The 13108-nt window shown below is 34.3% G+C and overlaps 1 protein-coding gene across 1 annotated transcript; it reads right to left on the bottom strand.

Moving 5' to 3' along the window:
- Window positions 1-1077: 1077 nt before the first annotated feature.
- LOC110019595 lies at window positions 1078-2879 on the bottom strand. Its single transcript, XM_020717328.1, has 4 exons — window positions 2631-2879; window positions 2347-2547; window positions 2037-2252; window positions 1078-1282 (listed from the first exon to the last, which is right to left on the bottom strand). The coding sequence occupies exons 1-4, from the start codon at window positions 2640-2642 to the stop codon at window positions 1100-1102; spliced, it is 612 nt and encodes a 203-aa protein (XP_020572987.1). The 5' UTR covers window positions 2643-2879; the 3' UTR covers window positions 1078-1099.
- Between the last annotated feature and the right edge of the window lie 10229 nt (window positions 2880-13108).

Below are 13108 nucleotides of genomic sequence, written 5' to 3' on the forward strand. Positions count from 1 at the left end.
TAATTTCTATTAAATGATTAAAATTTAAATATCATTAAAAGTAAATAATTTTATTGAAATAATACAATATTTTAAACAATGGTGAAAAATGATTCTTCAGATAATTTTGCATAATGACTGAGCACTTCAATCATCTATTTGCAAAGGTTAACTTGAATTCAAACAATTTGTTTTTTTAAATCTAACGAGATTAATTTAAAAGTTCTTGCTAACAAATTTAACAACTGAACTGTTCTAGTTTTCATAGCTTTGTGTAGAAGAGTAGCATAAAAAAAATATGAAAAATGATGCTCCGCAAGAAAAATTGAAAAAAAAAAATCTCCCAATCGGAATGTTCTTCCAATCACAAACACCAATAATATTTCAATGTATAATACAAGTACTACATACGCTCTGCATATATACACCGAAAGATGCAGATTATTTTTTTTCTGCACGCATCACAATCAACACATACAATTAACCGTATGTAATATTTTTTCTAATATATGATCCCGAAACACTTCTTTCTTGCCGCACTACATGAAAACTTGTACAAATAATCCTATGCACTTTTTGCTGCATATTTTTCAGTGGCAAAAAAACCAAGTCTCTTGTATTCGGCCAAAACTTTGAATAGCCAAAAAAAGAAAATTCAAAAACTTGAGTTGGAGAAAATGAGATATTAGTTGGAAGGTTTTACACATATCCGAGTAATATAAAGCAAATGCTTGCACTCTACACCTTCATGTTGTCTTTTACATGTATATCATTCAAATCTTTTAGATCACATCAGAAACTTAGTATTCTAATTTTTAAAAAAATAAATACACCGTTTCATATATAGATATGATGACATATATGTAAACAACAAAGTTTAGGAGTCAGATACATAAATACATAACGATTGAGTAGTATGCATGAATATCATATATATATATATATATATATATATATATAGACACACACACACACACATTAGAACCTGTACTTGTTTTATTTGTCTGGTATTTTTTTATTCAAAGAAAAATACTAACCTACACTTCAATGTCTTTAATAATATAAATATATATAAACATATATTATTCTTCAGGGTAATGTGACTGCAAGCATTTCTTTTCTAAAATGGAGCTCGATGAGGAATCCCCTTCCTGGGGGATTTCCGGTAGCTTTCGATACGCGGCGAAGTTGGCGGCGTAGTGGCGATGCTCCGGCGGCCGTCACCGTCATCATTCGGCGATCTCCACCATTCTTTCTTCCCGAGTGAAAATGTAAGCTCCCGGTCATGATTCATTCCAGCAAGCTGCGGTTTTTCAGAAAGAAAAAATATTACGTGCGGCTTAAGGTGCATATGGGGATGTAAACGAGCCGAATACGAGCAAGCTCAGGCTCAACTTATGTTCGGCTCGTTTATATTTCGAGCTCAAAAATTATGTTCATGTTCATGAACAAAGAGTAATTTTCACAACTCTAATCACGTTGACATAAGATGTTAAAGATTGAGGCAAGATTTAAAAATTATTATTTATTTTAAAACATCATTTAAATATAATTTAATAATTTTTATTCTATTTTTTTAATTAATAGTTTTAATTGATTATAGCCTTGTAGTTAATTAATTTTTTTTTAAATACTACTCATCAATTATATATATATATATATATATATAATTGACGAGTCTCAATTCGTTTGGAGTCAAAATGAGCTGAACAATAACGAACAAATCTTTATTCGTGTTTGGCTTGTTAACTTAGCGAATGAGCCGAACTAGAGCTTCTTAACGAGCCAAACACGGGTTGTTCACGAATAACGAGCCGTTTTCCCTAGGTGCAGATAAGTGGAATTGACATGATCTTGGGTAATATTGGTGGTATTGCGGTGATATTGTAATCCAATAACACCCAAACACCACCCCAAAATCACCTTCCGCAGAACAACTGCAGAGAGAATGCAGCCTTTATAGTTCAGCAGATAGAATAGAAGACGGAGAATGCTCAATGATGGAGGAATTGGAACAAATAGTAAAAGAAAGTGGAGAAATTTGAAAAAGTTGGCACCTTGCATCCAATGGAACAGAACCGGGAGGAATCAATGAGACTCCGGTTACAACTCTCGCAGGTGACAATGACTCCCTTCCCCTGCTTCGTCTGCGGCCGCTCGTTCAAAAATACAATCTTTGCACTGTTGATAATGTATGTCTGAATGCATGAAATGTCTATATATTTCGACACTTCCGACGCCCTGATCACGTTGTGGTACGAGGATCTTCGAATCTGAAGCCAAGTTTGGATTTTGCACAACAAAATATCAATGAAGAAGAAGCATTTGAAAAATTAAGCAGACACAGAGAGAGAGACAGAGGAAAACCTGGACGACATGGTGGTCTTTGTGCTGAGCAAGACATGAAGAACAGAGAGCGGCACCAGTGCAGTCTAAACAGTACATATTACATTCGCTCTTATTGGAATCGCTGTGAAATTTACAGGGGATAAAAAAGCTAGTTTTCAGAAGAGGATTCAGCCATGGCGGCGCTCTGTAATCGTCTTCAAGCTCCATCATCGTGCCAACCTACAGAAATCATAAAAAAAGCAGTTTTTTTAAACCTTGTTGATTCAGTGAAAGCATAAATTTGAAGATGGAAGAAGGATTACCATTACTTTCATTGCTTCGACCTAAAAAAATTTTCTTTCTGCAATTCTGAAAAGAAAGTTCTTTGCAGATTTATAAAGCGGCTTCCAGATATGGATGGAAATTTCCCATATGCGGTTTTCTGATCATTCATCCACCGTTGGATCATTCAGCCGCAGGGAATGGATGGTGGATGATTTCTTTTTTAAATTTTTAGGAAATTTTTGGTAAAGTGTAATTTTGTTTTTAAAAATGCAATTACACGGATGTGGAAAGGGATAATGATATTATTATCATGGTGGAATAAATATCATTTCATTAGATTAATGACATTTTAGAACTAGAAAAAGGAGGTAATTAAATGAAAGATTTAATTCATAAATAATAATATTTCTATATCTTTTATTCTCCATGAAACCATGTCTATACTTACTTAAATTGTAAAATATATAAGATTTTTTTTGGATATAATCAATTTCTTTTTTGAAGGTGACTATAATAATAAATATTTAATTTATTATATATTTACATTTTATTTTCTCCTAAACTTTCACTATGGTGTTATTTGGCTGACCGAAATTGCAGTTTAATGCAATTCTTTTGCAGGATAGAAGATAATATTACGTTTATTATGAAGAATTACAAATACAATGTAAGTTACTTTCAAATTTTCTATATCAAAGGTGTTTGCATATTTTAATTGATAGTTGATATATAATATCTTACATTGCTTTAGATTCAAAGAACTTGTTTATCATTAATTTAATGAAAATTTATCTAATAAGATTTATGGCATTCTATTCTAAATTAAATGGTTCTATTTATAGCCTTTTCAAATCTTCAAGGAGAATGAGACAATATCATCATATATCTCATTTTCCTTCTAAACAAATGTTCAATTTCTTTGTATAAGTCTTACCAATTCATTCAAGGATAATCCTATATGGAATTATAAGTCTTTATATTTTTCCTATTTTTAAGCTATCTTTTATGGATGATTTTAGAGTTCTTTCAAATGGCAACCTTATTATGGAAGAGAGTGGTCTTGTTATACATGGTAGCAAATGCTATATATACATTTTAGACATATAAATTCAACTTCATCAATTTTTTCTTGTTCCTATAATCTTTCTAATATAAAGAGCTTCATGGTTCCACATTTTATAGTAAAAAAAGATCATTTTATTTAAATAGTTAGAGGTAGGCATGCCTTTTACTTAGATGCGGCTTGCTGAATCCCGATTAGACTACTTTAAACATTACAACGAACTTTTTTTATTTGTAATAAGATTAAATTTTATTTAATAAGTTCATTTAGGAGTCGATTGCTTGTTGAAATAAGTTGCATTGGGTTCCATAGCATCAGTCATAGTAATTTAATTGAATGTAGCTTGAATATTAAGCATATTAATGTTATCATAAAATATATTTGGGGCATTTTCATATAAGACACAAAATTCTTATATATCTATATATCTAACACATATATTTGAATATTAAATTACAAAACACTCAAATCTTTAATTTCAAATTAAAAAAAAAAACCATTTTCAATAGTTTTTAAAAGTGAAATGCACATTTTCATGCATATCTTTTTTATATTGAACTTGAGAAGAACCTAAAATGTGACCAATAATCCTTAAATATGGCAATTTAAAAACTTATATATATATATATATGTTGGGATACTACGATATATATATATATATATATATATGGCATTATATGGAAAGATGATAAATTCATCTAATGGGAATTGGCTAGCGATTCATGTAATTCTTGGCAAGATAACAGGATTGAAGTGGATAATGTAAATAAATAAATTAATGTTATAATTTAAATAATTTTAAAGTACATTATTATTATTTTAGAGATTGAATAAAACCTTACTAAAGGTCTTTATATATTCCATTCTCTATAGTTGTTTTTATTAGAAATACCTTATATGATTTATCCTAAGAAGATGACATTTTGAAGTTTTCATTTCTAATGATGTGTCATGATTGTGTTATCTTCTTTGGTTAACCTTATGTAAAATGATTCATTCTTAAGGATTTATTTATTTCATTTGAATGTCATTATTGCAATTATTTTGAGATATTGGAAAATAAATTTATTAATGGACTTGTTTATTAAAATTTTTTTTTTATATTTTTCTAAGAAATATTTAATCAATCATATTTTTTTTAGTAACTCTTCTTGGCAGCCTTGAATTTCTTCTTCAAAATGTGTTATTACCTTTATAATTCTCATCTCTTCTCTTTTCAATATTGATACCATTATAAACTCAATTTTTTTCAACAAATATATTATAAAACAAATTAAATGAGTTGAAATGATTTTTTTGTTTATTTTTTTTAAATTTGTTACAATTTTCTTCTGAATAAAAAAGTTTTTAAGAAATTCCATTATCTATATTTTGGGCTCATTTTTTATAAGATTGACAAACCTTAACTAGTTTATAGCATCCAATCTAAGTATAGGCTCCCTTTAGTAGATTTCTCTAGATGGTTCCCTTTGTGACTAATATATGACTAGCTCAAACAAAAAAATAAAACTAATACTCCAATTCATGGTTTAAAATAAACTAAGATTGATCACTGACTCATTAAATAAAGTTGGTCAGGCCACATTAAAAATATAAATAAGTATTAAAGAAAAAAAAAAAGCTAAATTCTCATAATAGAACCTAAGGCATTTTTAATATTTATTTGTGTTGCGGGGAAGAGGAAAGTTGTCCTTGTCTTGCATAGCAGGTGAGCAGTGGGATCCTCTTTCGAGTTGCGATCAAGAGGAAAGTCATTCATGTTCTGCATAGCAAGCGAGCAACGAGACTTTCTTTCACGTTGCGGCCAAGAAAAAATTATCCATTTCTTGCGTAGCAGACAAGCAACGGGACCTTTCAAATTAAGGCGAAAAAGAAATTTGTCTCCGTCTTTCGTAGCAGGCGAGCAATGGGATTTCATTTCACATTGTGGTAGGAAAAAATCGTCCCCGTCTCTACCTAGTAGGTGACTCGAAATCTTTTTTACTTTTTGCTGCTATGCATTTCGGTGGAGTTGAAGAAATGTTATAGTTCTGCCACAGTGCTTTGAGGGGGAGATTTTTTTATGCTTTTGTAGGGGTGGTATCTCCCTTAACCTTTGTACCATTTCTTGTCGGCCTTCATAGCATTTTTAGTCATCTGACATGACATTTGTAGATGATGATGATGATAATGTATATTTTTATACATCTTTGGCATTGCTTTTGAGGTTGTTGTGGCTTCTCAATCATATAAAATTCTACAATCAAATTTAGAAACAGACTTTACAAAATGGAGAATTATGTACCTTTTGATACTCATGCTTTCCGAGGTTGTGCTCTCTCAGGCTTATGCCTTATAGGAGTATAAAATGAACTGGTACATTCTGAGGCTCATAGCCTTTTGAGGCCTTTTATGTACCTGAACATTTTGAAGCTTGTAGCCTTCTAAGGTCTTTGATGTGCCGGTGTCTTCTGAGGCTTCTAGCCATTTAGGGTCTTTAATTTACCTATGCTTTTTGAGACTTGTAGCCTTCTGAGGTCTTTAAGTGGAGACCCTATCAACCACTTGCTATCAGGGAGTACCTTGTGAACTAGTAGTTTCCCATCGAGACTTGCCTCTTGGGCTCGTCTTCTAAGGGAATGGTAACTTCTCATTGAGTTTTGCCTCTTATACTTGACTTTTAGGAGTACCGCATCTTCCCATCGAGTCTTGCCTCTTAGAATCGACTTCAAGGGGCATGGTAGCTTCTCTTTTAATGTTGTCATATGGGCATGACTTTCAGGAGTACCGAGTCTTCTCGTCGAGTTTTGCCTCTTGGGCTCAACTTCTAGGGGCATGGTAGCTTCTCATCGAGTCTTATCTCTTAGGCTTGAATTTCAAGAGTACCGTGTCTTCCTGTCGAGTCCTGTCTCTTAGGCTGAACTTTCACGCGCATGATAGCTTCTCATCTAGTTTTGCCTCATGGGCTTGATTTCTATGGGCATGGATGAGGACCTTGTCCATCACTTGCCATCAAGGGAAATTTCTACATAAAATCCTTTTATGAGAAAATAAGAAAATTTCAATGAGAAGACATTTTGAAGGAACATGAAAATTTTATTAAAATAAAACCAGGAGTTTTAATGCATTATTTTACTTAAATAAGATAATTTGGAGTTGTACTCCTCATTTCATAACTCCAACGATTATCTTTTGGTTCCCCTCACTTTGTTCTTATCTGTAACGACCCAGGTGTGTTTGGCATATCATAAGTTCAATTTTTTCCTTTAATTGAAAACATCTTTCATTTAAATGTCCTTTATACAGTAGAAATACTAATATTGAGACTTATCTTTATCATCTAGATTTCCTAACTTTTGTGGTTACTTGACGATCTCTTCATCCTTGAAGGTCATTAGAATGTTAACACATGACGTGTTGAGTAGCGTGTATTCTTTTTTTTGATTGTAACTCACAATTCCCCCGTGGTTTGAACTTTTTTTGCTGTGAGATTTGTCCCCAACTTTATTTTTGTGCTTGTCGCTCAATTGCTTCAATTATTCATTGTGTGCAAGGATGGCCTCGTTTGTAGAGATTTGAGCTTTGACGCGATGAATGAGATCAGTGTAAGAGTGCATCGTCTCCCGCATCAGTGAGGATTAGAAAGGTCCTAGGCGGATCATTCCAAGAAAGCCTCCACTCAGTAACTCCAAATCTACTTCAGGAATTTAGCAGGCCTCAACGGAGAACTTGCTGAAGTATTATTTGAGGGATTCCCCCTCATTCTAGCGAACTACCGATAAGTGAGATGATTCGTTAATGATCCTTTTTGTGTTATGAACTCTCTACAAGTAATCTAACAAGCTCATTGAAGCTGTTGATGGTGCATACACAGAGAGAGAGTAGAACCATGTGCAAGCTTGACTATTGAGGGTCATCTCGAACACTTGATAGAGAAGCGCATCAAAAGCACGGTGAATGTGGATGATGGTTCGATTGTGGTCGACGTGCTCATATGGGTCAGTTAACCCTTCATAGGAATAAATGTTTGAGAGTTTGAAACTTGTTGGAATAGGTTGTCAGAGAACTGCATCAGCCAAAGGAGAGGATTCTTGGAAGTTGTGGCAAACAGGAAAGCAATCCCTTTTATCCAAATGGAACTCTTCCCGAACGAGGCGTTGTAGCTCATCTCGAATGATATCAGAATAACTCGCAGTAAGGCGGGGTAGTTCTAGGTGAGTTGCATGAGACAAATACGTGAAACTTGTAATGTTGAAAAGATTGGTGTCTCCTCTCAGTAGAGGAATTGTTTCATCATTAGAAGAGAACCCAGTGAGTGGGGGTATTTCTTGTTGATTGTTGAACTAATGGTAAGTAAGTTCCATTGGGTTGTGGTTATCGCTCCCCGCGTAGGAGATGAAGGATCTCATGTTGAGACTACTCCATCTTATGTATTCATTCTTCCAAAGAATGACTAAAGACACCTCCTTCAACAAGATAATGCCTTCTGGTGTAGGAGGATGTAGAGGCTTGATGACCTAGGCTCTGTGAATGCCTTCTAGACTGATGGGTGTTGGAGCAAGATGTTATGTTGTTGTGAGTGTTGTGTTTGGTGTCCATGAAACAATCCTCACAAGTATTTTTGTGATGGGAATGCTTTAGCACGCACAAACGGCACCAAACTGATCCATGTTAGAAAATTCACAATGGTAGAGTAATGAATTATTGTCTTAGCATTGAACGAGAATTTAGCACGCACTCAGATAAAAGAAAAAACCAATAGTGAACCATAAGTTCTTACGTGGAAAACCCATAAAGAGAAAAAACTACGAGGCCTAGCATAGTTGTAAAAATCACTATAAGTTGATGATCACAATAACCTCTTGTCCCACAGACGAAAAGGGTTACATAGTCTCCCAAATTACAATGTTGACATGCGAACGAACTTGTTGTAAGAAGTGGGCGGCAGTCGATGACGATCGGTGGAGGACGATAGGTGGTGGTCAACGACGATCGATGGTGGTCAACAACGGTCGGCAACGATTGATGGTGGCCAGAGTACTGTTGGACTTTAGCTCATTCTCAAAGCTTTAAGTTCTTCTTAAGGCTTCCAATTCTCCTTCTCCTCCTCATGAGAGGAGTGGGGCTCTATTTATAATATTTTGGGTGCAATTAATGCAGGAATATTAACCACTTTAATCAGACGGTCCAAAGAGCTTCCTTTGATCAAATTGCGTTTGGTGGACACTTGAGTTCCTTAATGATGCCGGAATTAATCAATCTTGGGCTCAGAGGATTGATCTTGTTGAGATGCTTGATTCTACTTTAAGCTTTCTAAATTCGGCATTCGTTTGACCTACTAAATATGTCTGGAAAACCTTTAAGGGTTGCTTAATGACTTGATCTGAGCTTGATTTGACTTAGATTTGATTAATTTTGATTCATTGGGCCCGTCTCATCGAGTCGATCAGTTGGACTACAAGTTGTTGAAATTGGAGCTCTAGGTGACTCTTATTTGAAGTTTGAATATTTCTTGCTCAAAAAATTGCCTCGAGATTCATGCCGGATAATAAAAATTTTTTTTGGTGGCATATCAACTATCATATAAAAATATTACCATTACTAATCTTTTTAAAGTGAACACACCTTTTCATGTATAGATTTATAACACCTTAGTCCTATAAATGTAAATATAAAAATTAAGGTTATAGGCATGTAAATACATACGAATGGCATGGTAAGTATGCAAAAATTTCTCAAAAAACTAATGCATTTCAATCTATGGTGGGCACAATTTGCTTGGACGTACACAAGATTTCTGCTAGAATTTTCTGAGCACTAATGGAACAGATAATGCCTCCAAAGCACGAAAAATTATTGTGTGCGGATACTGCACGTAAAATTTGTGTGTGGTGCCCGATCTGGACCGTCAAAAATTTAGCGTGGGCCCCACCCTAACAATAAAAAAAATTAAAAAGATATATTTCAGTAGTCCAGATCAGACAACACAAATTTACGTTTGATATCCGTACGCAATAAGCGCTCCCGAAGCAGGTAGCACAATTAAAATCTTTAAATAAATAAATAATATCATAGCAAACTCCAAATAATGTGAAATAATTTAATAATATCTTATTGTCGGGTATCTCGTCAGCATATAAAAATCGGATCAGCTTTGTTTGCTTCCTTTCTCTTTCCGACTTGCTATAAATAGATCGGATTAATCTATGGAGGCTTGTTTGGATAACAAAGCAAGTTAAAAAGCTGAAAATGGATGTGTGCATGCGTGTTAGCATTAATGTTAGGGAGAAATTATTAGATCAGGTTTTCGGATCATCTAGAGTACAATAAAGAGGCGTCACGTGTAAAGTGGACTCATCACAATACACTATGATTGATCAACTTTACACGTGTCACTCCCCTATAGGACTCTAAATGCATCCAGAGTCCTCACCTAATATTTTCTCTACTGCTAGGTATTAGCAGTTCTTGCGAAAAAAAATTACATATAGAGTTCGGGTGCAGCTTTGTGTTCGGACTCCACTAACACAACCGAAAATGTATTTCAGTGAGTCCTTCCTTAAAAATAAAAATTATAAATTTGAGTCGAAATGTAAGCGATTATTTAAATTTTGGACACTTAACACAATTAAAGGTTAAGTTCTTTAATCACTTTTAATCCTATAAATACATTCTATTAGAAACTAATTATGCAGCTAAATATTCTAATCATATTTTATTATTATGTGAATTGACAATAATGTTTTATATAGTCGCAGCTTATTTATATTATTGGATTCAGATTGGTTCATAAATCCACCCTACCAAAGAAAGAGCTAAAACAAAAAGGGATTTCAACTAGGAATGATGGAGAATAAATAAGTGAGTAATCATGATGGAGAAAATAAGGTGAAAGGAGTGCTTGTTGATTTGTCTCTTTAAGTCTTTTAATTCTCCTTCAAGTTATACTCTTCTTATAGGTTTCAATTAGTGAGTAATCATGATGGAGCTATCAATTAATTCTAGAGAATGTAGCTATAAGAAATTAAAATAAACAGTTAGACATTCAAAGGGGATTTTGATTGCATCTCATGAGCTAACTACTCTTAATATTCCAACCATTGATTTGTTGACTCTAGTGGAAGCTTTGTATTCATTTGCTTGGGCTCCCATCCAAGGGTTCCTTGTATTGAATCTAATTCAGGCCAACACTAGATGATCTCGCGACTTGTCTTTGCTTTTACAAAAAGGATTTGAGCATGAAGTTATGAGACACCTATCAGCATTAATGAGTATTCATAAAATTTCAAATGAATTGAAAACTAATTTTGAATTAACTTAACATTCAGCAAGCTCATGGGTGATGACCACATGGAACATGGGAATTCTGGAACAAATTCTGCACGTGAATTGAATATGATTGAAGAGCTAATTTTTTATGAGGGTAGGGCTGATTTTGTTGGGAGAAGGTCGAAAAACATGTATGTTTGGAGATTGCTATCTTTGGAACAAGTGTGTGTCGACGGCAGCAATCTCTGTCCCACTCAACTCATTGGATCTGAAACAACCACCCAAATGCTTAAACCTGCCTACACTATGTGGATACTTGTAGATCAGAACCTCACAACTGCTCTTTACTCAATTATTTCTCCAGCTATACTTCCATGCATACTTCATCTACCCACTATGGCAAATGTATGACAAACAATATCAAGGCATGTTTAACCAATCAATAGATCTCATTTAATCCAGCTTAAGAAAGAGCTACACATCATAAAAATGAACAATCTCTCCTTGCAACAGTATTAGCCAAAATCAAAATGGCGGTTGACAACATGACCTCCACAATAGGCCATTTAGATAATGAGGATGTGATTCTATATACACTTAATGGTTTACCGGCACAATATCAATCATTTAGAACAACCATACTGACTCAACTGCAACCAATGGATCTTAATACATCCTACTCCATACTGTGTAGTGAATAGACTTAACGGTTGACAACATGACCTCTACAATAGGCCATTTAGATCATGAGGATGTGATTCTATATACACTTAACGGTTTACGGGCACAATATCAATCATTTAAAACAGTCATACTGACTCAACTGCAACCAATGGACCTTAATACATTTTACTCCATACTGTGTAGTGAATAGATCAATCAACTGAATGACACGCTTAAGGCAGAACCAACAACCAATCCACTACTTGCTCTTGCGGTTACACATGATCGCAACTGGAATGCTAATTGTGGTCGAGGTAGAACTCAAAACTCCAAATAGCGAATGAAGGGTGGACGATCTCAACCAAAATCCTACATTATATGTTAAATTTGCCATATACTTGGTCACTCTGTAGCCACTTATTGGCAGTGTCCAAACCTTGAGTATGTACCATCCAAGCATGCTCTCTAAGCTTCTACTACACCATGGGTTCTTGATACTGGAGCGAAAACACACTTGGCATCCGATTTGAACCATTTACAAACAACTACGCCGACCATCAAAGCTGAAAAAATAGTCTTTGGGAATGGTCAATTAATACCAGTTCAACATCACGGTGATGGTATCCTTTCGACACTTGAGCGTAACCTTAAACTCTCCAATATTTGGCATTTTCCCTCCCTTACTCATAATTTTCTCTCCATACAAAGATTAACTACTAATAATAATCTCTCCATTTTCTTTACTTCAATTGACTTTCATATTTTTGATCCCCAGACAAATCTGTAAAACTTTGAGGCAACAGTTCGAAAGGGTTGTGCCCAATCCTAAATATGGCTTCCACTTCTAACTTGGAGCTATCCCACAAAACCTTTGCTACAACCATCAACGATCCTCTCATCTGCCATAGGCATTTGAGCCATCCTCATGTGAACTTTCTTTATTTTATCTCCAAGAAGTATTCATCTTTGCAATTTTAACAACTCCTTTGTCAAGTGAAAGTTGCCACTGTAACAAGCGTCACAATGTCTATTTTCCTTCAATATCTTGCATTTTTATTTACCTTTGAACTTATTCACTCAAATATATGGGGACCTTCCCCAATTTTATCTAATCAAGGATATCAATACTATGTTATTTTCATTAATGATTATTCAAAATTTCGCTGGTTGATTCCAATGAGACATAATTTTGAAACAACTCAAAAATGTATACTCTTCAAAAAAAATGATCAAAACTTAATTCCAAACAACTTTTCACCTTCTACATTCTAATGGGAGAGGAATATATAATAATGCCACTCTCCAGACATTCTTATCTCAAGCAGGACTTTTCCAATAATTCACTTCCCATACACACAGGAATAAAATGGTGTCACTGAACGTAAGCATCGCCACCTTATCGAAACCACCAGAAGGTTCCTCCATGATGCATCTGTTCCTTTGAATTTTTGGGGCAATGCCCTTGAAACAACCATCTATCTTATTAATCGTATGCCCTCCAAGGCTAACAACTTCATCTCCCCCTTTAAAAAACTATACAAA

This window comes from Phalaenopsis equestris, unplaced genomic scaffold (assembly GCF_001263595.1).
Source record: "Phalaenopsis equestris unplaced genomic scaffold, ASM126359v1 Scaffold000062, whole genome shotgun sequence".
NCBI lineage: Eukaryota > Viridiplantae > Streptophyta > Magnoliopsida > Asparagales > Orchidaceae > Phalaenopsis > Phalaenopsis equestris.